This window comes from Schistocerca cancellata, chromosome 9 (genome assembly GCF_023864275.1).
Source record: "Schistocerca cancellata isolate TAMUIC-IGC-003103 chromosome 9, iqSchCanc2.1, whole genome shotgun sequence".
In the NCBI taxonomy this organism is placed as follows: Eukaryota; Metazoa; Arthropoda; class Insecta; order Orthoptera; family Acrididae; genus Schistocerca; species Schistocerca cancellata.
The window spans coordinates 250815949-250843671 of NC_064634.1; the positions used below are offsets into that span (position 1 = coordinate 250815949).

General features: G+C 37.8%; 1 protein-coding gene across 1 annotated transcript in view; it reads right to left on the reverse strand.

Annotated features, from left to right (window-relative positions):
- Positions 1-27723, reverse strand: part of LOC126101320 (uncharacterized) — a 366030-nt gene that overhangs the window by 115648 nt on the left and 222659 nt on the right. Inside the window, exon 9 of the mRNA XM_049911994.1 lies at positions 10468-10575. Coding sequence (XP_049767951.1) covers positions 10468-10575 — 108 coding nt within the window. The remainder of the gene's footprint in view (positions 1-10467; positions 10576-27723) is intronic.

Genomic DNA, 27723 nt, shown 5'->3' on the forward strand with positions numbered 1-27723 from the left:
TGACACCCATCACTGCCCACAGTCTAGCAGAATCAAAGCATGAGTGTGTCTACCTGATGATGCTTGATCTTTCACTAACACCGCCTGCTCAAGTCAAAGCAGATGCAACACCTTTTCATGACGGAGATCTCACGTGGGCATATACATTTGCTTGGGTCATGGGTTGGATCCAGGACAACAATACTGTTATTTAGTTCTAGTGGCAGTTAGAGTGGGGTTGATCCAAAGGGATCAGAATCATCTTTAGTCGGTTGCATTGTGGTCAGATGCCTCCACCAACCATGGGACTACAACATCAGTAACAGTCTCTGCACCACGATCTACAGCATCGCACTAGGATGATGGGCAGTTGCTGCTTCCCTATTATTTGAGCCTTCTGCTGGAGATCTTCATGAATTCTGACAGTATGCCATCACCAGTAGAGTCACTGATGCTTCCAGCCATTCAACCTGAGCAACAAGTGGCAGCCAGGAGATTGACTGATACCAGTCTATAACTGGCAGTGTCACTACCATTGGTGTGCAGACAGTATCTTCAGATAATTGGTCACTAGGCCGTGTTAGCCAGCTGATTTAAGGCAAAGTGGCCTCAGGCTCACTCTCACTTCTGTTTGAAAGATAATGTGTCCCTTTCCACAGCCAACTGAAGTACTGTGATCATTCTGATTTGTACTGGCTATTCTCGGCATTGTTCATGTTACAACTGGGAATGACACTGACAATGCATGGATAAAATAGCAAAGTGTCTGTCTCAGACCCCCATCCCCCATTTCTCAGCACCCTTAGTGGCACCTACCCACTTTTATTGAGAATTTTATAAATATATCTGTACAGAGGCAATGTGTGGAGTAGTACTAGGCACCTGCAGGCAGGTATCTCAAAACAAAGGATGTTAATGGGTTGCCTGCCTGCAGGCACCTATGACTACTTTGCACATTGGCTCTGTAGAGGAAAATTTTTAAAATTCTGAATGAAGGTGGGCAGATGCCACCCAGGGTGTTGCCTAACAGGAGAGGGAATGGTCTTAGGGGGACCCTTTGCTATTATATACACACGTGTGTCAATGTTTCAACCCCCATGATCATACCAAAGGAGGGCTCAAAACAGAAGACTGAAAGTGCATAAGCATCCTTTGCTGCTTCAGAACATGTTCAAATTTTGTTGAATAATTTTGAATGGTCCCTAGCTGTTCTAGCCTGTACATGAGAGCAAAAATTGTGGCCATACTGCACTCCAAAGGGGTGCAATCATGTTATATTGGCATAGAACCCCACAGTATCCTCAGAGAAGAACTGAACAATCCGAGCATCTCAGCAGTGTCAGTGGCGGTCAATAATGTTGTCCTGTTGCTCATTACCTCACGAACTGTAATTTTTGACCACAAAATGTGTGGTTAAAGAAAGGGGTGGTTCAAATGATGCCCTTTTTGCCAACTGCCTTCTGACCTTTTGTGCCAATTCTGACTGATGGTGTGTCTGAAATGTTTTCTTTGGCCATGCATAACAAAATCACATGATTTCAATGTTGGGTGTCATGGGCCTGACCTACACCACAGTGATGTCAAATAAAGGTGGGAAACATGGGTAAGAGTGGTGTGATGACCTCATCATTGTGTGACATGTTCCCAGTGACACTGGCCACAATTGTGATGAAATTTGATACCAATATGAAATCATTAACCCACTTTACATGTGAACTTCTGAGCTCTCATCTTTCTTCACATGTGTCAACATCTTGCTGTTTGAAGTGTCATCAAGAATTAGTGTGAGGTTACAGGGTGCCACCAGTTTGCACCATTATGGAGGAAGGTTGTAGGCAACTCTGACACAAATTTCAAAATTCTGTGTCAAAATGGGGTACAATTATGGGATTTTGAAAAAATAATCCTTTAATTGTTTAGCACAGTGTAGTAGGTTCCCAGCAACAGATGAGGAACAGTCTTTCCATGTATCTAAGACAGTAACAGATGTTTTACTCCTTCCAAGGCAGCAGCTTCTTGCTAATTTATTGGGTTACATTAAGCTGATGTAAATATAGGTAGCATTGAGCAGTACACTGATACTGCATTATTAACACAATGTATAGATTAAGTTTATAATAGTTGATTCCAGAATCTATTTTTTTGAAATGTATATCATGTTTGTTCTACAAATATCAAGGTTCTCCATCTTGATAGGCTCTATAGAACGTGATGAATGAATGAAATGGAAAGAAAATTCACTGAATTGAAGCAATAATAAGACAGGATTATCTGCCAATCAGCAATATGTTCCCCTTCAGATAAAACTATTTATATAAAATTTGTTCATAACATACAGCACTAATAACAAATAATTAGTTTCTGCTTTAGTCTTTTATGTCCTTCACATCTATTGCTCTTTACAGTTTATCAACTTTATATAATTTTTCACAAATGCCCAAAAAATGCACCTAAGAATGAACTGTGATAACTAAGGGCTCTATCTGTAAAGTTTTTGATGTCACTCAGACAGTAAAATCCACTTTTTTTTCTTGGAAGAATTTAAAGCTTAGGAATGGGTATGTGACCTGATATTTTTAACATATGATCACTTGAGAAGCTTAGAAACAAATAAATAAATATTACTACAGCAAATGCTGCTGAGGTATTATGCCACAAATGGCTTTCAACTCCTTAGAGGCAGTCAGCAGGAAGGAAGGAGGAATGAAATGATATCTCAACAAATCCCAGTACACTATTGCAAATAGTATGCTGTTTCTTTGCCTTCATTCTTTCTTGTAGTCAGTTTATGCATAAGTGAGCTGATTCAGTTAATAATATGATGTACCACTGCAATCTTCCCAAAGTTTATTGTTTTTATTACTTGTGAAGTTCATTCTCAGCAACTTGAATATTAGACTGTCATTAGTCTGTATCTCAAAACATCTATGTGACTTTCGGTGAAAATGCATGTATCATGGCCTTTCTGGTGTAGACTGGTATAATCCTTCCATATAAACCTGTTTTGAGGAAATGCACTGCCAATATACAAAATTACAACTTTAAAATTATGGATTTTGGGATGCCTTACCAGTGCTACAAGTTGATTTAATGTGACATGCAAAAGCTATTTTTTCTGACTTTGCACATAGTTTTTCCTAAGCTAAGCAAATTGCTCTCTACAGTTAAGCATAGTCTACTACTGGTTTCTCATAAACTATTTACATCAACAAAAGTATATAAAGCCATATTTTTACTTAATGACATTCAACTTATCTCTCCAGGATAACTGTGCTTAACAAGTGTAAGACGTGAAATGAAATCATTTTGTGAATTCATTTAACATTCCAAGGTGCAAATCTTGCAATAAAATTTTGTAATGTTAAAAAGATTCATAAATACAAATATTTCAACGTGAACAGAGAAGAAGTGCAATAAGAAGCCAAAAGTGCAAGTCTTTGCATGAGGTAAAGACTGAAAATCTGTTTTTGCCACATACACATACGCCAAAATTCAAGCTCAGTACTTCACAGAAATAAAAGAATTATTCCATATGAAAAATTGAAAGAAGTATGTACTGTAAGGAAGGGGAAAAATGAAATTCTATAGATGAGTACTGGGAGCACCTACAAGAATAGGTAGATAAATATATTTAGATTTTTAGTGGGTCGTCATACAGTGTGACATAGTATTAAACAAGGCAACATTACTTACTACTGCAGGTTCAGTGTACAGAAAGACAACGACATGGCATGAGATCCAGCAAACTACTACACTGCACCAAGGAAACTATTAAGTGAAAATTGTGTAGTGCAGAGAGGAGAGAGGAGGTGCAGAGGGGTGAGATGAGGATGATGGGGAGGTGGGGGGACTCAGCAAATTAACTTGGCTGAGGGAGGTAGTAACAGATAAATATTTAGAAAATGAATATAAGACATAGAAAACTGCATAGTTTTTGAACTATAAAACATTAAATCTTGTGTACAGTAAGAGAATTCAAGAAACCAATTTGACTAAATATAAAATTGGAAATCTAAAGTACAGAGAAAAAATCTGAATGGGGATGAAGGTTAAGATTTCAAAAGGGCCATAAAAGTAAAATATCTTTAATGCTCACAACAGTGTTCAGCTGAACCTGCTTTAGATTGAAAAATATTTTCCCCTTCCATACTCCATACTACCAACAGTCTAGTATTTTGTTCTTTAAATCTACACAAGAAAGAAATGTAATAACTTAATCTGCATGTAACCTTCATAATACTGTAGACCAAAAGCACACATTTCCACAATGTTTTACATACTCTTGTTCTGGATAAACTCAGTGTATCATTTGTGCTGGATAAAATGTTTTTAGATATGCTGTGAAACTTACAAGCTGAGGCAACAAATAATACAACATTGATATTTAAACCTAAAGTGATCAGATATCTCCAGTAATACTGAATGTTAGAGGATCCCTGTAATACAATAAAGCTGGGGAAAAAACTATCAGCTATTACCTAATTTGCAATCAAAATTGATAGGCTCACATTTCAGAGATAGATAAAAAACCCATGATTGTTATTTCATGGTATGGATCAGCGTAATACATGTAAATCACATTTCCTGAAATATGGTGTCACAATATTCTTATGCAACTATATAGCACTGATATCATTAGCAATTCTCAGACAGTAAATTGATCTTAAAGAACAGCTGAAAATATGAATAAACATGTAACCAACATCTGATAGATTGTTTTTGAACGAAAAACTGGGGAAACCTGTCTAGGATCATAAAAACACATTATGTATAAAGTAAAATATGAAAACATTCTTCAATGACATATGGCTGTAAAAGTTAAGATGATATTAAGTGTAAAAAAGAACATACTACTCATTCCTTGGTAATTCTTACCAGGTGTATGAAACCCACAAATAGCCACTCATTCAGTAGCTGCACTCTCCACTCTCTTTGGGGGAAGGTGTGGGGGGGGGGGGGGGGGGGGGCGAGTTAAAAAATGCTATTCAAGTTTTCTTTAATTTTTTGTCTAGTAATGTACTATGATAATAACAATAATGTCAATCATAATACATTCACCTAAAGATAAACTAAAATATTCTAAGAACATTCATATCAGAATAACAATGGTTACATAAATGTCCATTATTAATATGAGTTTTATTAGCATAAAGGTTATTTATTAAAAATGAAACAAATGTTACAATTACTAATAATAAATTATTTATATGTTATAATTTGTATTGCTAGAATATTATATGAAAAAAGATATACTAGCGAAGTAAAGTACATAATATAATTAGAAGAACATCACCATTACTATGTTAGTCCACATGGTGTGTGTACAACACTACTTCAGATTTGAGGTGCAATAGCAATAATAGTTAAAAAGATCCTGTGTATCTTGTAGTGGCTAGTAGTCTTCATGTGAAACTTGTGAACAAATGTAACGTGTCAGTTTTGATCTTTTTATGTATTCATTTATTTAGTCTCACAGGTATACAACAACCAGATCTAAATTAATTAATGAGGGATACTGAAAATATTTTTAAGTTTTAAAAAAATGTTTCCTTCTCATTCTGAAATGATAGTTACTAGGAACAACTCTATCTGTAAAGTTTTTGACGTCCCTCGGGCAATAAAATCCACTTTTCTTCTTGAAAGGATGTAAAGATTAGGAATGGGTATGTGACCTGATATTTTTAACATATGATTACTTGAGAAGCTTAAATTTAAAATCATAGTAAGATGGCAACTTTGCAAGTGATATGTGCTCAAATGTAAAAGTGTTAGAAAACAAAATACTGTAACAACGCTTCAAGACTTTTTCTCGTTATTCATGCTTCATCAATAATTTTTCTGAAATAAAATTGATTATAGGCATACAATATTTTAAGGGACTTCCCAACCTAATATTAGCTGTTCTGGTTTAAAGTTATCATAACTGTAATCTAAAGTAATTGATGGTCTCCCAACCTAATGTTAGCAGTTCTGGTTTACAGTTATCATAACTGTACGGTAATTGATGGTCTGCTGCTGACAGTGTGCCAATGTTGCACTTTTCCAAACCACTGTGCAGATTTACAAAAGGGTGAATTCCTATCAAAATAAAAGCCAATTCCCTATATTAATAAAACAGGCTCTTTCAGATGTGACTACTGGCATGTCATACGCTTCCATGGTTTGCTCCCCAGGCACTCATTAACCCAAAGGCCTCTCATCTAATTGACACATCAAAATAAAATTTGTCACTTTTAAGTCATTTTTTCCTCTTTATTTTCTGTTTACTTGCACCATTCACCACATATTTGGAGCAGATTCAAACATACAACTATACAAATATTTCCTTGGAACAAAGTAAATACTCATACAGCCGTGAATCACGAAATTTCTTTACCTATTAAACCAATGTTGACTGTTACTTAATACAAATGTTGAACCTGTAGTACACTTTGACACTCATAGAACACAAGTTTCTGATCTCAGATTAAATCGTTATATGGACTACACATCATTCATTGCTATATACAGGTAACAGGATGTTTCTTCCCAGTGCACACTCCTATCAAAAAAACACATTCTTACAGTACAGTGTAGCAAAAAGTCATTGAAGACAAAGTCTTGTGAGTGGAGTGCACACATTAGAAACTCAAGGAAAATTTATAAAGCTTTGTAGGCACAACCAAGTAAGTATTTAGGCAATTTTTATAATGGTAGAAATACTGTTGCCTTTCCCAGATAAAATGTGATATTGATAGCTCCATGTAGTTATTTCAGCAATGGTGAACCATGGCTTCCAACATAGATTTGCTATTTTTTATATCTACATGATCACCACAATCTGAAAATCACAAGATAAGCTGTATTTCCAACTGATGGAACTGTTTTTGATTTCTTTGCAGTGTTTGCAACATTGTCCATCCTCTGCATATATTACTGTCTAGTTTTTGCCATGTAGAGGCACATTCATCTCCCAAAAAGATCACTCAAATTCATTTATTATGAATTTTTAATGACTGGTTACATTATTCAGACACAATTTACTACACCTAAAAATGTTTGAATTGGAAACATAGTCTAACTGTCCATTGTCTGTATATATTATTGTGTAGCTTCTGCTGCATAGAGGCAAACTCCTCTCCCAAAAACGATCACTCAGCTTCATATATCATGAATTTTTAAAAACTGGTTACATCATTCAGGCACAATTTACTTCAATGTTTGAACTGGAAACACAGTCTACTTTGATATTCATTATATCAGCAATGAAATAATCATTATACCAGTAATCTCATACACTTTCTGTGTTTGAATACTGCATATTGGACTACAGATTAAAAATAGAAAATGTCATTACAGTTGTCCACGTTCTGAATATATAGAACTATGCAATAGCACAAGACCTGTCTGACTTATCAAAATCACTAACCTCTTCTCGTGATTTTGCTCACATATGCATTCGCCACATACATTACCACATCTTCTCCTGCCCTCTCTCTGCATCTCATCATTCCCCCCCCCCCCTCTCTCTCTCCACCCCTTGCCACTATGATTGCCTCGTCCTATCCTCCCACCTCCATCTGTCCACCTTTGCCTCCCCACGTTATTTGTCTCTCCATCCCCTCCTGCCATCTCTCCTTGTCCACCTCCTTCTCCCCATCTCTCTGTGTCTACATCTCCCCCTCTCTCTGTCTATCCCCTTCTCTCCCCTCTCTCAGTCCATCACTACCTCTACCCTCTCTTTCCGTCACCACCTCTACCCTCTCTCTGTCCATCTCCTTCTGCCCCCATCTCCCTATACATCTCCACCTACACCCCTCTGCCTGTCCATCCCTTCTCTCCACCTCTCCCTAAACATCAACTCCTGCTCCTCCCCAACACTCTCCATCCATCTTCTCCCAGTTGCTTCTCTCTTTATCCATCTCCTTCTCCCCTCTCACACTATCCATCTCCTCCTCCCCTCTCTCTGTCCCTCCTCACCTTCACTCCTTCCCCCATCTCTCTATCCATCCACTCCTGATCCCTGTCACTCCCCGTCCAACCGCTGCTGTTCCCTCTCTCTGTCCATCTCAATGTTTTCCCAGCTCTCCCATCTGACTGTGTAGTCCCTGCAAAACAAGTTGACAAAGAAGGCTGATACTATTCCTACAACATGCCTGCCATGCAGAACAGCCTGCACATTAGCTGCTTAAAAAACTTTTTTTGCCGTAGCCTAATACCCAAAACTACAAAATGTCATGTGGATTTAGAAGCGTCACAAGTTCTGTTTGTAAGAGACAAGCCCACACAGGAGCTGTCCTCTCTCAAAATTTCATTATAGACTCTTCATACTATAGTAGAGCCCATTCATCAAACAGTGTCTAGTCCTTTATTTTAGTTGTTTTCAGTACAATATAAAATCATATATTATGTTTCACATCTGCACAAAACTTCTTAACACTGTTTTGCATATGTGTGGCATTATTCTGAATACCACGTCAGACAACAAGATTTTTTCTCCTTTAAACAGTATGTTTTGATTTGGCCACAGAATAGATTATCATGTAGATAGCATTTCTTTCAAACACTGGTAGCAGAGGACTGCTAACATGTCTCAGTTTTTCAATTCTCGACTGTCTTTAAAAATGTAAAGATGTGATCCGTCCTAACCCTTGTCAACTTTACTATCAGAATGGGAACAGTTGATCTTGATGTGTTTAGAAATGACCTACTACACAATTTGCTATACTCTTAGTACCTAATCATGTGGCCATGTCACACATTCTGAGCTCCAGAGAAGGTTGTTCTTTGGTAGTTGCATTACCTTATACTGACTTGGTATCCTGTCTATATATTATGTACACAATTATGTTTGTCACACTCACTTAAAATTGATGGTAGGTAATTTTATTCACTCACAACAGTTGTCACATCATATTCTTTATTATTCTTGTGGATCCTCGTTGCTTATTAAATTACTAATTCTTTATAAATTTGTTGGAGCATTTATTATTTTGTGTAACAACCTTGTATGGATTTTTCTTTGCAGCTGAACAATTTTGCAATGATAACATATCTTGTACAAAAGCTTCATGCATCGGATAATACTACTACGTTTACAAAATACTTTTACTCATACAGGATATCTGTTACATGATACACTTTACTATTTTTGTAGCTCCTTGTTCATCATTAAATTGCCAGTACTTTCCATGAACTACCTTCAGTAGCTACTGCCTTTTTTTCTGTTTGCTTCTCTAAATACAATAATAATTTATATTTCTGAAAGAATGGTTCTCCCACTCTAGTGCTCTGTGTGTGTGTGTGAAGGGTGGGGGGTGAGGGGAGGGAAGTAAGGGAGAGGATTACTGAATAACTGACCCATCTCCAGGCATATGATCTTTACACTTACCATCTCACTGACATTGTCTGGATTCTACATTTATACATATGATTCCTCATAACTAACAAGTGTGCTCACTGAAGTTGCAATGGTACACACACATGCATGCTCTAGCATATAATCCCAATGGATACTGTTCTTATGAAACATTATCATAAGTAAAATATAAACAGAACCTTAATTTCCAATGTCAGTGCATGCAAAGTGCATCCACATTATAAAATTAATATGTCTGAATAGTGAGTTGTTAAAACAAATGTCTTAATGGTGAGTTAGGTGATAATGAACAAGCATTACAATACAAAGGCCTTATGTAGTATGAAGAAACAGTATTTTAGTGTGTGATAAAATGGTGGCTTCCAAATGTACAAGTTATTGCAATACTATAGATCATTAGATTTTTCTCTCTAGCTGTTGCAATGTAGTGGAATGTAGTTTTATAGAGAAAATCAACTAGTGTTCTTCAGACAGTAATACAGTCTTTTAAGTTTTTTTATCTGAGATGGCAACACTGCAGGAAGATGTTAGTTGTCTATTACAACTTTATCTTATAATCTCTATTTTTAATAATATTTCGTTTCTGGAATTTATCAATAAATGTAATCATACATGTAATAAAGAAGATCATCTTTTCAATATTTTTAAGAAACTTTTTGTCTAAAATTAATGTAAAACTACAGTGCAAAAACACTCTGCAAAATAAATGCCCATGCTCATAGAATAAATAAATGTAATCTGTGTAACTTTTTCTGCTTGAATACATATTAAATAGTACACAGACCAGGCATATTGCCTACAGGGAAGTCAGTGAGAATCTTGTAAATTATTTTAATTCACCATCTTGTAAAATATTTTATTTTATATACAGTATTTCAACCTCAAGTCACTCAAACTGCATGATTACCCATGTAAACATACTTAACAGTGTGAATGCCTCTATGAGTCCATGTCAGCAGAGAAGTTACTATGTAATGTGTTTAAAATATTAATTTATTTTAAAATATACTTTACTCTTGTGCCTTTCGTTTATTCTACTTCAAGTTTTCAACATAAAGACACATCCATAGAGATTCCACATGGTTTTATGTTTAATAATGAACAGTACTTTGTTGTGCAACATTGCTTACCTGGACCTTCTCCCATTTGTTCCTCATCTTCTTCTTCCAGAATGTCATCTAGCTCAGCATAAGCATATTCTTGTTGTGACAGCCGCTGCTTCCCATAAACGCCTTCATCTGTGGATAAATTAACTACCTTAGTGAGAACTCAATGAGTGTGTAAGATGTTTTATCACACATTAATTATGACTTCTTTCAACTATCTAATCTATGAATTAACTAGCATGTCAATGTTAGTGGCAGCTGCTACAGCAGTAACTAATCCTACCACAAGTCAAAATATAAAAGCAGCGTACCGCTGTGGCCAAGCGGTTCTAGGCACTTCAGTCTGGAACCACATGACCTCTACGGTCTCAGGTTCTAATCCTGCCTTGGGAATGGATGTGTGTGATGTCCTTAGCTTAGTTAGGTTTAACTAGTTCTAAGTTCTACGGGACTGATGACCTCAGATGTTAAGGCCCCTAGTGCTCAGAGCCAATTGAACCATTTGAAATATAAAATCAGTACTGTATTTCACTTTGTTACTCCTCAATTTGTTTCAAATACACAGGGATAAAATTAAAGAACAAAAATGTGAAGGCAGCAAAGAGAGAATAATAATATTATTCAATGGTAAAAGGATTAAATGAAGTAAATCTTTGAAAATTGTAGATTCAAACTGAAAGAAGCTGTATAAACAGCAGGCTTTTGCAAACAATGTTTTATTCATTAAGATTTTCTTGAGTTTTTGTAGTGAGTATACGAAGTTCCAAAACACTGCTGGCTCATTGAGTATGGTTGGCAATAAATATCAGTTTTTCATTAATTTAAAAATATCAGCATATGTAGGCCTAATCAACGTGAGACATTTCTACAAAAAGTTTACACAGAGAGAGATAGTTTAATATCTTGAATTTGTATTTTAGTGTGATGGGTGTGATCTCATCTCAATACCTAAAGATCGTTAAAATTACACAGGCACAATGGCATTTGGCACCTCCTTAAAGCCAGAAGGCTTCTCCTGTGTCCACAAATAAATAAGAACTTCCTGCTTTCGTCCTTCACAAAAGTCTTGGGAAGACATCGTTACATCACTGGACTCTTGACATAAGATTTAACATTACCAAATCTACGTTCCATTCCTCAGGATGGCTTCCCTCTTGGAAACCCTGTTGTGTTCCTATAGTCCAACAATTAAACTGTGAACTTTATCCCAGTTTTCCTCCTTTGTATTTCTTTTTTCCTCATGACTCCCTTGATTCTTCTTTCATTACCTCTTCTGCTAACTGCTAACTGGAGTACACATATTGAGTTCCTATCAAATAAACTAAGCAGCTTTACATTTGCAATGCAAATACTAGCAAACTCTACTGACATGAGTACATGAAAAATAGCATATCACAGTTACTTTGAATCTGTCATTAGGTATGGTATCATTTTCTGGGGAAATTCAAGTAGTGTATCTCGAATACTCAAACTGCAAAAGAAAATTATAAGATACATGTGTAGTGCACAACAAACAGAATCTTGTCGCCCATTATTTCAGAATATTGCAAGAATGCACTTAACACGATATTCATAGGACCACCATTTTTGTAACCATTATTTCTTAATATAATTGTTGTAGTAATGATAATGATAGTAATAACAATAATAATAATAGTAATAACTGTTATTATTATGTAATAATTGCATTAAGAAACATAATGGTTACAGCAATGGTACTCCTATTAGCATGGTGTTAAGTAAATCCTTGTAATATAGTTTTTATCTCAAATTCTTCTTCTTCTTCTTCTTCTTATTATTATTATTATTACTGTTGTTGTTATGATTATTGGTCTCTAACAAATGTACTATGCATATTGCAATGTCAGCTGTAAATAGAATGTTTAACAATGCATGGCAAGAAGTAAGAGGGGCCTGAACGCTTAATCTTGACACATAAGAAAATGCACAAACAAATAATTAGTTGTGAAATTTAGTATTAAAATAATTATTTGAAATAATTACAATCTCTTCAGTACAAAAATCCATTCATATCACTTGCAAATAACAAACCACACTTGTTATCTTTGAAACAATATCAGGAAACTGTTGGATTCCTTTGTGTAGAGTGAAATGGATGATTATTCATCGTCACAGAATTAAAATAGTGCAGATGTATGCATTAGGACACAGATGATTTACTGGAATTCTACCCAAAATTATGCACTGTTTCAAATTTCTGCACCCTTGGCAGCTGCCTAGTTTATCAATGTGATAGGATTATTTCTCAACCATTATACAGGTTACACACTGACCAGAACTGGGATACTCTGCAGTCATTTACATTGACTTGATGTCTTACATAATGCACCAAACTCAAAATCTGAGGGCTTTGCATGTTTGTTAAGGAATTCTTCCTACATGGATCTAAATAGTTATTTCATCATTTAGGAACATAGCTTTTTTATTACTGTGTGCCCAAGTTTTCTTTACTTCTTCTTCTTCTTTTTCTTCTATGTGATCAGGTCCAGTGGACCGCACACTGCTACGATTTTCCTCCTCCATAGTATTCTGTCCATTGCTGCTGTCCACCACATCTGTTGATGCTTGGTTTAAATGTTCGTGGAGTCCATCCCTCTAACGCTTCTTGGGTGGATCAGGGTTTTGTACAGTCGAAACTTGAACTGTCTGGTGAGATATCTGGGCCGAAGCAGTTGTGCTAGGCTGTGGTAAGATCAGTTTCCTGCTTGTATTCTGGCATTGATCTCTGCTTTACAGGACGAATTCTCAGTGAAAAGTGCCCCTAGGTATTTAAATTCATGCACTTTCTTGTAGGACTGGTTTCCCACCTGCAGTGATTGTATATGACCAGCAGTCTGACTTTGACCACATGTCATAACGAGGTACTCTGTCTTGGCTTCGTTTATGTTTAGCCCAAATTTGCTGGCAGCCTCCTTTAGACATCTGGTCATTTGCTCCAACTGCTCTTCAGACCTAGAGAGTAAACAGATGTCGTCTGCATAGGCTAAGTATGCCAGTCTCTTTCTTTTGATTTCAATCCCTTCTTTCTCTTGGAAGGTCTCATGTATGATCTTCTGGAGGGCAAAGTTTAACAGGATAGGGGCCAACCCATCTCCTTGCCTGAGTCCTGTCATAATTAGAATTCCTCAGTTACGCGATTTCTGTTTTTCTCCTTTACACATGTTTCACTCAGGCAGATCTCTATCAGCCTGATGAGTTTCTCTGCTATGCCAAACTCTCTTAAACAGCTGAGCAGGCTCTTGTGATGCATACAATCATAGGCCTTCTCAAAACCAACGAATAAAGTATACAAATCTTTACCATATTCACGCAGTTTCTCAGTGAGCTGCCGGAGACTGAAGATATGATCTACTGTTGACCTTCCTGGCCAGAAGCCTCCCTGGTACTCCCGAATCACAGATTCTGCCACTGGCTGAATTCTATGTATGAGGCAATAGGACTGGATCTTATACCAGATGTTAAGCAGGGTGATTCCTCAATAGTTGTCACATTTCAGTTTGTCGCCCTTCTTATGTATTGGACAAATCAGAGCTGTTTTCCATTCTGCTGGTAGTTTTTCTTTGGTCCATCCCAGTCTTCTTACAAACAAAAACCTGTTTTTTCCACTTAAAAATTTTTAGCAACTAGTAAACATATCCATGTCCCCTTTATGTCAACTATCAAGTGATGTAACCAATATGTACACTAATCTGCTCACGTTATACAATATTAAATGTGGAAAGACTCACCTCTTAAAACATTACAGATATGTTAATGGCACAAACAGTAAAATTTATGGCTCACTCAATTTAATTTTGAGCAATACATTTTCATCTTTAATAATAAGATAAGCAAGCAAAAAAGATCACTGCTATGTCATTAATCATAGCAGATATATTGTATTGTATTTTATCTTTATTGACACCTCTGATAATGCAATGTAGAATATGGTATTAGAAAATTTCTAAAATTATTGATTGTGTGAAATGTGAGTAACTTAATGTGAAGTGATGCAGTGACTTGTTATACGATTCACCCACCCTAGTTCACATGGGTAGTACTAAGTATCTTGTGGTTGGACAACTCATCTTATGGAGTGGTTGTTATGCTGACAGTCACTGCATAAAGTTACAATAAAAATTCACACAACAAAATTAGGCAACTGTGTAACATCACTCTCATATTACTTAAATGATTTAAGCAGTGCATGCCATGAATTTCTTTGGAGGCAAAAATGTTATCTGCTCCACATTAATCTGCCTTTGGTGTGATATCTTGTGGCAATAATGAGAGCTGTGAGCGCTCTTACAACTTGGCTCATCCAACTGCAATGCCACTTTAGGGCAAGCTACAACTAATTGCCAGCTGCCTGACTGCAGTGGCAGAATAAGGCAGACTGTCCCACAGCAATGGACTGGTGTGAGCTTCAGCCACTTGTCGACTGTCCAACACTATTGCTAGCCCAGAGTGAGTTACATTTTCTGTGTGACCAATTTTCCAAGTGTAGGATCAGTACAAAGCACCCTCTGCCAAACATGATAAGCATGCAGCATCTCGACTCGTACCATGGTAAAAAGCAACCTCTGACACATGATATTAGTATGAAGCACCCTGTGCCATGCAATATTGGCTCAAACAGCTCTCTACCATGCCACATCAGCTTGGAACACTCACTGCCGCTCCACATCAGCATGGAGCACTCTCTGCCACAGGACACTGGTACAAAGGAACCCCTGGCATGAACATTGTTCCCAAGTCTTGTGCAGCACACCACATGAGTAAACACTTTTCATGCCTAGCTGCTTTACATATATTTCTCCTGCTGCTGCTGACTTGGACTTTCTGGTATAGTTATTGGTGTTCTTCCTATGTTCCGATCATGAAACAGTTGGACTTGCTTATGGAATACGTTCGAAAGAAGTGTCAGTGATATGGCCCCCAAGTTTATCAGTGTTTGGCAGTAATAGCTGCCCCTTCAAGAGTGACAGTTTATGGCTCAGCAGGAACAGCAGGCTGCTCTCCTTCAGCTTGTGGCACAGCAACAACAACTACATCGTGACATTATGAATAATTCCACTAACAGCTGGTAAAATTGTTGTTTATTGAAACCACAACCAATTTTGGGCCTAAGGCCACACAATCATCATAGGCATATCCATCACTCATAGTCAAAGTTGGTGAATATTGTCAGTGCTATGGAGAGGGAAAGGTAACAAAGGTGTGCTCCATTCATTTAGGAATGAAACTTGTCTGTATCTATAAAGAAATTAACAAAAAAATTGTAGTGAGAGGACACTAAAAGTTTTAAAGGGGCTGAGTTGACGACAAAAATTTGTCACTATTAAGATGATTAGTCACAGATTTTGCAAATTACTATGTAGAATGTATCAGGTGGCAGTGTTTTACCAGTGTGATGGCAGGGCAACCCAGTGTTTGGCAAAGTAAAAGTGGTACACAAGAATGACAAAGAGAGACCAACTGCTGGTGGAATCAAAGCTATCAATGTGGACAGTGTGCCATCATATACTCATGACAATGAATAGTGGGGCTCTACCCTGACAAGTGAGAATAATACAGAATTTTATTACATACCAATATTTAATCATATAAACAATCAACATTAGCCAGAAAGCTATGGTGCTTTAATCCTAATTGGTTATTTAACATGAACTGTGCATTTTCTTTTTTATACATAAAAATTTCTACTTTATCTAATATATCCAAAATATTCCTTTTTTTGTTTTTTATGAAGCATTTTTTAATTTTCTGAAGGGCTTCTGATGTTGCGCTCTCTTTGCACAAGTGCACCATTAATGCACATCAGGGATTATTTAAGTTAGGGCATATCTGAATGCTTATTCAAAATGACATACTGGTTTGCCCTGTGTATTTCTTACTGCAATCATTGCATGTAATGCAGGATACACCTACTTCATTATATTTATTGTCCGCCCCCGGTAGCTGGTGCTACACAGAGCAGAATGGACAGAATATATGCCACCCTCACTTTAGACACTAAAGTCAGTAGATTCGAGGTGATACCAGCTGCCTTCTCTGACCACCTTGGAGTGAGGTGCAGCATCAAATTAACCAGCCAAAAGACATATTGGCATCGCCCACTATGGAAATTAAATATCAATATCAATACCATCTCTGAAAACGCTCTAACTTTAAAGATGCAAAAAACTTGGCAGTCTGTTTTAAGGATGCATACTAAATATAGAACAACTATTTAATGGTGGACTATGGCCGCTAAGAAAAAGCAGTGCTGATATCTTATGCCAAAGAAAGGACAATGCGGTCAAGACACACAATGGAGTTTTACTACTCTTGCTTAAGAGACCTATACGACCAACCAATGTCTCAAGACGTCTTTATCAATATTAAAAATGTTAAAGCCAAAGTGATAAGTATCAAGAGGGTACATTTGCAGGGATTACAAATCAAATCACACACTAGAACGATGCTGGAGGCAGAAAACACCTCCATCTACCACTTGATACAACACACAAAAAACAGAAGAAGAAATTTTATTGCCAGCCTCAGAACGGACGATAACAGAGTCCTGACAGAACAAAGGGATATCTTAAATGAAGCACATAGATTTTTTCAGCAATTATATTCTGGAAATGCTACTGACGATAACTCAGTACAAGAGTTTTTACAGAACTCCAGAATAGAGGCAGTTGTTACAAATGAGGAGAACGGAGGTTTAACGTTAGAAATTACGAATGACGAGGTTTTTGATATACTCAAATCTTCACCTTCACGTTAGTCTCCAGGCCCAGATGGGCTGCCTGTGGAGTTTTATAGGACCTTTTGGCACCTAATAGGTTCCCAATTCACGGAAGTAGTTAATGACGTCTTGAGAGGAGAGGAAATTCCTGCTGCTTTCAAGGAAAAGGGAAGGAGTACAGACACGAAAGATATTACTAAAATGAGGCCAATCAGTCTAATGAACTCAGATTACAAGGTAGTTGCACGTGTAATTAAAGAACAAATGGGACCGATTTTAGAAAAAGTCATTGGATGCCACCAGACGTGTCTCCCTTGACGTACCATTTTTAAGACTGTATGTGAATATCGAGACATTATTTCTATTTTCTCATCATCGTCAGTGAATGGAAGCATTGCCTTCATTGATTTTGCTAAAGCATTTGACAGAGTCAACTATGGATATCTGTTCAGAGCCTTGAAACACATAGGTTTGAGATGGCAACTTAGCGGTTTTAATGAACATCATTAGAGGCATACGAACCAAAATCTCGATCAATGGACAATATACTAATGAAGTATTGATATCTAGTGGAGTTCCTCAGGGAAGTCCCCTGTCCATGTTGTTTTATGTGGTTTCTCTGGAACCCCTTTTACGGCTTTTGAACACAACCTCAGAAGGCATAACATTAGCTGGGCTGAAGACGGTTACAAATGCATACGCTGACGATGTGGGAGTTCTAGTAAGGAGTGATGATGACTGTGCCCAGCAAACAGACAAGTTATTGTTTTATAACAGGGCAACTGGTGTGAGGATAAATGAAATGAAAAGTTCCTTTTTAAATGTACAGGGTCTTGACAAACTGCAGCTACGGTGGGCAAACAGGGTGGAGTGTCACACTGCTTTGGGCATAACTTTTTACAGTTGCCCATTAAGAACAACAGCTGCTAATTGGAAACAGGTGTTAGGAAAAATCAGAGGCAGCTTAATACTGCATGAAACGAGAGACTTAAATATCAAGCAAAGAATTAAACTAATAAACTGTGCAGTTCTTTCCAAAGCTGCATATGTCGCTCAGATTTTACCAACACCTCCAGACATAGTGAAATCTATAATGAGCAAAATCTGTCGACATATATGGAAAGGCTATATTTTTAGAGTAGCAGTAGGAACGACTACATCGAGACCCAAAAACGGAGGCCTAGGGCTGACAGACCTTCGGAGAAAAAACACTGCCCTCTTCATTAAAAGAACGCTAAAACTTATAGAGATGCAGCCGAACAGCATAACTGCCGCTCTATTTGACCTTCTTAAACCCGAAAGCATGCAGCCACCAGTAGATGTTCACAACATAAATTACAACCTAAAGCATATTAAGGATTTTTATGTAGAATTAAGCTACTTGACATGCATTTTAACAGACAAAAATAAGAGGACAAGTAAATATATAGTAGAGAAGTTACAATCACGCAAAAACCAAAATAAAATGGAGCTGAAGTATCCCAACGAAAACTGGGGAAAAATATGGACTAATATAAATAACAAAACACTGACTACGGAAGTGCAAGCGTCATGGTACAGAGTTGTCAACAACATTATTAGTACCAATGAAAAACTGTATTCAATAGGACTACAAGCAACTAATGTGTGTGAAAAATGTCACAATTTGGACTCATTAAAGCATCACTTCATCTGTAATGGATACAAGAATATTTGAAATGACATTGTATTGCAAGTCGCTTTTCTCAAACGGACCGATGGAAGAGAAATCACACTAAGCGATATACTCTTCCCAGAAGAAATTTCCTTTCCACCACAAAAAAAAAAAAAAAAAAAAAATGTCATCTTGTGGCTATTCGGAAATTTTGTCAATTATGTTGTTAACAACAAAGGCAATGACAATCTACAAGAATATCGAGAATATATGAAAGACGAATGCTTCAAAATATACCAGAACAAAGACCATAAAAAGAAGTTTGGAAATATGATGCAAATTTTGTTTCAGAAACAAGGCATCGGTTAATACCTAGATAATATGAAATCGACCGAACAAGATAGACTGCCAAAGTAGGGGATTGCTGTTGAGGGCGAAGTACGGTGGGGACTTTGTGTGCCTTGGGACCGATATGGTAGCTGTGAAGGCCTCAACAGAACCCCGAAAAAGCATGTTTTCCCAAGAAGTACAGGAGTCATGCCACAGCACAAGAATAGTAGAGAAAAACTATTCTCATGCAAAAGACATGCATCACTGAAGAAGTTTAATTTCCTCTCTTAATTTTTACTTTTGATTCTCTCTCATTTTTGTTTAAATTCTAATGGAAGAATATTTTGCGTTCCGTTAATGCAGTCAATAGTATTTTAGAGAGAGTTATTTTCACTGTAATCAATTTGGATTACAATTTACAATTTTCTAACATTGTCTTCAAGATGAAATTCAGTTGCATAACCCATATAAAAAAAATAAAAAATGGGGCATTGAAGCTCGCCGAAGAAGGCGCATAAAGGAGAGCGAATGGAAGGGCTAGAAGGAGAGATGGGAGGCCCATCCCCATCGACGCGCAAGTCGCCAAAGTAGCGTCAAATCAAAAGACTTGCACCAGACGAGCCATCTACCCGAAGGGAGGCCCTCGTCACACGCCATTATTATTATTTTTATTATTATATTTATTTACCATTGCTTTTTCCTTGTGCCTAATAATAAAATTCTGTATTATTCTCACTTAAAAAGGTAGTGACAAAGTGCTCCTAGTCATGAGTATATGTTGTCACACTGTCCACAAAGATAGCTTCCATCGCGCAAGATGGCGATTCTCTCTCTGCCATTCATGCGGTCTGCTTTTACTTTGCCCAACACTGGGTTGCCCTGCCATCACACTGGTAACACACTGCCACCTGATACATTCCACATAGTATTTGCATAGTCCATGACTAATCATCTTAGCAGCAACATTTTTTTTTTTTTTTTTTTTTTTTTTTTTTTTTTTTTTTTTTTTTTTTTTTTTTTTTTTGCCAATCCAGCCCCTTCAAAGAGTTTTAGCGTCCTCTCACTATAAAATATTTTTGTTTTTTCTTTTTAGATGCAGCCAAATTTTGAAACTTGACTCTGTCACCACAAGTTTCACCTATTAGCAATTTTTCCTAAGTGAATGGAGCACATATTCACTACCTATTATTTTTAATAGTATTGACATTATTCACTGAATATTGAACTTTGACTAGGAGTGATGGGTCTGCCTATGATCTTTTGACATGAATATATTTTATATATTCCTTTACTAATTTTAATGTCCACAAAATGTGGCAACACCATACTTGGCTTTTTGCTATGTAGGTTGAACCTGATAATGTGGCTTTAAGCCACGAAACTGTTTGTGTTTTCAATGAACAACAAATTTTCCATTGTTCCCAGAATTGTTCCTAACATCATGCCTTTCAATAGCTGTGGATGCCCAGAATAGAAAATAGTTTGTGAGAGTCACATCAATCAGCAGTCATGACAACGATTTTACCTTTGTTCATTCCCTTACATGAATCTTCGGAGAGATGGAAAGTCTACCTCTGACATTTTGAACTGTACAGTTGTTCTTTTACTATTTTGTCTTTGCTTCTAGGAGTCATTTATAACAATTGGTGCAGAAATTGCAACCACTTCCAAACCCTAGCCATTTGTCTTTCGATGATCTCTGTGCTCTGTCAAGACAACAGTTTAATCAGTGTCATGAACAGTATGTACAGTCTTATGAAGCATGGGCTACCAACTTGCACAGTCTTGCACACAAGTGCTGTTTCATGTGTCACAACTGTCAAGTTACATATGCAGAATGGTTAACATGATACTGTTGTTGCCCCTGACAAGGAAGTCACAACTAAAGCTTTGTCCAAGTCCAATCCCAGTCTTGGTGAAGTGCTTAAAACTGCACAATCTATTGAGGCTGCTTTGGCAGCTCGGTGTGCCTTTGCAAATGAAATTCAGGTATCCCAAGTCATTAGTTGCCAATTCAAGCTGGTGTCACCTGTCATTCTGAGTCAACATCCCCTAATTCCACCTGTAAATTATGGGCAATCGGATTGCCAGTATACTGTCGGAAATTTAACTACACTTATTACGCTGCTCCCTCTTCAGCTGCCACATGTTCAGCTGCGGAACGAGGTGCACACTGTTACTGAGAGCTCAATCTGCACTTGAAAATGTTCAAATTGATGTGGAATACCAGCTGTACATTGGCACCACCATGTCTTTAATCAACAAAGACACCTCTCAGCAGACTGGTTCACCTTTGCTGCAACTACCATGGTGCTAGGTCCTGTCTTACTGCTGCTTCACCATTCCTCTCCTCAGTGAACTGTCACTGGTCAAGGTCTTTTTCCTCATGCTGATGTGTTGCGCACATCACATAAGGAGACTTTTGAACAAAAACTCAGGTTTACATATAATGTCATGGCTCACATTTCTCTCAAGCATTCTAGAGTGCCTCAGTTTTGCTGAGATTTTCCACTTTCATTTGTGGTTCATAAGGCAGTTCAAGCATAACTCACATGGTTTAAGGAATAAGACATTATTTCTCTCTTTTCCGTATGTCAATGGCTGACGCCTGTGGTGGTCATTAAAAAACTGAATGTGTTACATATCTGCGCTAATTTTCAGTTCACTATTAAATCCCCTACTTCTGACTCTACATACAGCCTCACCCCAAAAAGGAGTTTTTGGTTACACTGGCAGGGGGCTACTACAATTCAAAGATAGATTTCAAGGAGGTGTGTTCCAGCTACTGCTAGATAATGCTTCCTGTCAATTGCTAGTTTTAAATAAGTCAATTGATTCATTTCAGTACAAATGTTTACTGTTTGGCGTTGTGACTGCAATGATGATGATGTTTGGTTTGTGGGGCGCTCAACAGCGTGGTTATCAGCGCCCGTACAATTACCCAATCTTTGCTCAGTCCATTTGCGCCACTTTCCTGGATGATGATGAAATGATGAGGACAACACAAACACCCAGTCATCTCGAGGCAGGTGAAAATCCCTGACCCCGCCGGGAATCGAACCCGGGACCCCGTGCTCGGGAAGCGAGAACGCTACCGCGAGACCACGAGCGGCGGACGCGTTGTGACTGCAACAGCCATTTTCCAAAAGTATTTAGAATAGTTGATTCAAGGTATTATACATTGTGTTAATTATTTGGACAACTATTGTTACAGAGTCAACACGTGCAGAACATCACAAGAATCTTGAATCCGTTTTTCAATAGCTCCAAAACCCTCTCTATCTGCTGTGCAACAAAGGTGTCAAATTTGTATAGTTGGTCACCTGTCATCAGGCTTTTCAGCACCTCAAGGACAGTCTCGAGGCAGTGCCATGTCTGATACGATACACACTGTGCATGCCACTGACACTGCAAAAGGAAGCATCCTAAAATGGTATTGCTGCATTTCTATCTCACAAGTTGAAGGCTGTCTCTGAGCAACCAACTGCCTTCATTTCTGAAATGTTAAATGAGGCACAGCTCAACTATTGCCAAACAGAGCAGGAGAATTTAGCAACTGCTCATGGGGTTAAGAAATTTCACGTGAATTTGTATGACAGAAAATTCCACATATTGACTGACCACAAATCCTTGAGTTCCTTGTTTGAGCATCGCTCTAAGCTCCCGGAGAAAACAGCATATCGTTTGGAGTGCTGGGCATTGTTCTTGATTTCGTACCAATACAAAATCTTATTTTCAATCCACTACCAAACACACCAAAACAGAGTCCTTGTCCCATCTCCCTCTTTGTTCTGATGTGGAGTTTGATCAACAGGAAACTGTTAGTTCTGCATTGCATCAACACCTACAAACTACCCTAAATTAATTAACACGAACAACTTGTGAGGTCGCCTCAGCGTTGTCCCCTTACACAGCCCTGTGGAAGATTTTGTTGGCCTTCCAGAAAGAGTGGCCCGAGGACATTTCCTGTCAGGGCAATCTGGCTTATAAAAACTATCTGACACTGTGTTACTGGTTAAACACTGTGTAAGATGTCCTAATATTGGCCGTGGAAGACTTATCACAGTTGGGTCATTATTTCACTCCCCCTCTGCCCCCGTATCATCCAGCTCCTTTATGCGTCATGTCAGGGGCTGATGCAAAGCAAGGTATTAGCCAGATGAGACATCTATTTGCCCAGCATTGATGCCAACATTTAATGCATGTGCTGTTCTGATGCCTCAATCAACTGTCTCCAGCTCAGCAATTTCCGCCATGGCCTTGGCATGGTCGGTTGGTTGATTTGGAGGAGGGAACCAAACAGAAAGGTGTCATTCCCACTGGATTAGAGAAGGATGGGAAAGGAGTTGGCCATGCCCTTTAAAAGCAATCATCCTGGCATTTGCCTGAAGTTATTTAGGGAAATTGCGGAAAATCTAAATCAGGATGGCTGGACGTTGGTTTGAACCATCGTCCTCCCAAATGTGAATGCTCGGTGCCCTGCCATGGCCTCATCATGACCATCCATAGCAGGAGGCCCACAATGGTTTTGCCAAGTCATTTCAGGCAGCTATGAGGCTGCTGGTAGTGGGTGCCTTCTCCAACTTCCTATATGTGTTACTTATGTCATTCATTACCACCCATTCCACCATCTGAGCCCTTGAGGTTTTCCACAAAGCAGGAGGCACCTTGCATCCTTGTGTCAGACAACTGTCCCTAGTTTCTCAGTTCCAGCTCTTCTGTCACCTAATGGCACAATGGCATAAAAAATATGACACCCCCCACCTCCAGTGCAGAGGTTAAGCAGATGGTCCACATCTTCAGAACCCTGATGCGGAAAGCCTTACAAACATAACTGTCTGAGAAGGTCATATCCAGCTTCCTTGTGATGTACAGGTCCATCCCTGATCAGAATCCTGCACGGGTACTGGTGCCACAGTCTGTTAGAACCATGCAGCATGTCCATACTGTGTAAAGGCTGACTGTTGAGAGCACCTGTGACTGGGCATGCACATTCAGCCTGTGTCTGGGATGGACCAGAGGGTTCATCATAGGCCATAGGGGCTAATAACTGTTTGACGTTGTGGCTGGGCATGTCTGGCTGACCCACCACCAAACAAGCTTCAGTGGTGGCCACAGTTGCAATTGGTGCCTGTGTCCTTGCCTCTGCCTCTGGCCCCTGGACTGTTTCCATAGTGATAGGGGACTTTATTTCATCATAGTTCATCACATCTATATGAAACATTTATTACTTATATGTACAAGTCTTTCTCATAAATTAGTCTACCTATTAGTGAAAACATACCAAAACATTACATCTGAGCCTGAACGTACAGACAGAACCACAGTGAGACACTTCAATTTATATATGTGTAGATAGAAGACACATAGAAGAAGATAGGAAGATGGGTTGAAAACACGAGCATTCGAAAAATAATACTATTTTCCTAACTAAAATGAAACAATGATCACAAACAAAATTTAAAAAAATGTTAAATAGAAATCATACAGTACCATGCATATAATTTTTCCATTAAAATTTTATTTTTATAATTGTAAAGTTAACCCTGAACATTAACTCACTGATCAAAACAGGAAAACATCAAGAACTGACTCAAGCACTTGAACACCATAGTATCCAAATTCTGGCACTACAAAAAACTCGCTATACCGCTGAAAATTGTTTTGAAACAGGCAATTACAGAATTTATAAAGGCAAACCAGCAGAGTATACCATTTGGAGATGCTCTCTATTGGGTACAGCTTTTATTCTTAGAAGAACTATAACAGAGTCCATAACAAACTTTAGCTCCACGTCCAACAGGCTCTCAACACTGACGATCAAATGTAAAAACAAAATTTATACGCTAGTGAATGTCACGCTCCAACAAATATTGATAATTTAAAAAAATCGGAACAAAGTACAAACTTTCTGGTAAGAACAGGAAGACATGATTCTGAAGATTCCAAAGGAAAATGTCATCATTCTGCTTGGAGATTTTAATGCACAGTTCAACAAGGAGAAGAAATACAAAAACATCATTGGAGAATACCCAGCGCATAAGAGGACAAACAACAATGGAATAAAACTTGTGGAAATCTGGCAAACCCTTAACCTCAAAATTATAACTACACACTTCAAGAAACATCCCAAGGAGATGAAGACTTGGAAAGCACCAAATAAACTCCTTGGAGAGTTCCAAATAGACAGTGTAACCATTTCTAGAAGAGAATTTAAGACAATTCAAAATATTAAGGTACAGAAACGAGCCAAAATAGATATGGATCATTATCTTGTTAAGTCTAAAATTAAATTCCTCCCAAATTTGGGAAGAAATAATAATAAACCCATGAGAAAGCATTTTCAAACCAGGAATATGGACAAAATGAAGTCTCAAATCATGAAAGCTGCAGAAGAATCTCTTCCAACCATAACTAAACACAAGAATATCTGGTGGAATGAAAAGTGTAGTGAAGCTTTGGAAAAAAGACAAAAGCTATGCTACCTGTATTTGTTGAAGGGATAGTCTTTCATATAGTCTCTTTTCTTTTCTGATTGTGTAGGAGGCTATTTTTCTACCTTCTCTGAACCTTTCAGGTTGTTTTGTGTCGGATTTGATTTAAACTTTTAGCAACAAACACTCCCCCACAAGAACAAAGGACTAATAGATGAGCTCGAGAAGAAGGAAAGAGTAATTCTGAGGAAGATTCTTGGTGGGAAAAAAAAAGGGTGAAAAAGGGTAACGGTGAGCAATGATTTGATCTACCAATTTATTAAAACAGTCACAATGGAAACGAGAAAGAGAGGGCTAATGTTCTATGGTCATCTGGTGAGTGAGAATGGATGATGGCAGATTAATGAAGAAAATCTTCAACATAATTCAACAGAGAAAAAACCCAACTCTTGGTTGCAAGTAATAAAGAAAGATCTCAATGAACCTGGACTTCCAGAAATGGATGCAATGAATAGGGACAACTACAGAAAGGCAATAACTGAATTCGAGGTTTTTCAGGAGGCTCCAAAAGCGAAGACCAATAGGAAACTAACAGCTGAACATCTGGCAAAAATGACAGCAGGCAGAAGAGCAGCCTGAGAGAAGAGAAAGAAAAAAGTGAATATGAAATAGAATTTGTAACATGGTCCTTAGTTGTCCAATTCGTGTAATAAATAATAAAGTTAAAAACAGATTTTTAAGTTAAAAGATATTCTTCTACAATATTACACAATTAAACAAAGTAATTATGTACAACTGTATTAAATTTTGACATATCTTTAATAATTTGCCTAGATAATTTATCGTAAAATTTGTTTCTTGTTTATAGTGTCATTTTTTGTTTTCATCCTGTACAAGTATATGCATACTGGGCATGTATGATCTGCTTCCACATTGAGGCATAAGAATGAATTTTTAGTTTGTTCAGACAAGACTAATGCTAATGTTCAAGTTTTGCCTCAAATACAAGGCATGTTCAGAAAGTTTTCTTTTTAAAAAAAGTGTATTTGAGATAGATTACATGATGTTGTTGATACACTTGTTTACAATTTTTTCACATAATTGTCATCCCATTTGATGCATAAGGTGGGCCATTGCACAACGTATTTATGGCCTTCTTGAAGAACTCTCTGCCAGCTCCTTCCATTAATTCAGAATCGCTTCCTGCATCAGCGCATCATTTGAAAATTTAAGTCCTTTCATGTATGCATTCACAGACGTCAAAAGATGATGATCTGAAGACATCAAGTGAGGGAAATATAGGGGATGGTTCAAAACATCCCAACCAAATTAGTCCAATAGCACCTTGGTGGGTAAAGCTGCATGAGGATGGAGTTGTACAACAAACACACGCTTCTCGTCAACATTCCCCTGCTTTTGTTCTGAAAGCTCCTTTTGAGTTTTTTAGGATTTCACAATATTGTTGTGCATTGATGATATCATTCTGAGGCAAAATTTCGACCAAAATGATGCCTTTTCGGTCCCAGAACAATGAGGTTATAATTTTTTTGCCTGAAATTGTCATTTTGGATTTTTTGGCAGATAGGGAACTCATGTGATGTCACTGTGACAATTATCTTTTTGTCTCTGGCATGTAATGAGCCACTCACATTTCAACTCCAGTCACAATAGAGCTCAGAAAATCCTCACATTCTAATTCAAGTGGCTCAATAAACTTGCAAGCTCTACTGACACATCTTTCTAGTCGAGCTGTGTCAGCTGTTCTGTGACCAATCTCGCAAACAGTTTCTGGTATCCCAGCATCCATGAGTGTTTCATATAAGAGTGTACTGAAGAGTTGTGGATACATTGCAGAAATTTCATTCACTGTCAATCAGCAGTCATGAAGAGTTTCCTTGATTTTTTTGGGCCAGTTCATAAGTCAGAATGCGAGGTTTCCCACTCCTCTGTTCATCATGAACATTTGTTCTTCCTCCACTAAACTCCCTAAATCACTGGAACACAGTAATTCTGTTCATAACAGCTTCACGATAAACTGTTTTTAGCCCCCCCCCCCAAAAAAAAAAATTGATAAGTGTTATTACTTCCCGAGTAGGAAGCGGATCACAGCATGTGGCTCACACTTGACAGCTATTTCTTACTGATGT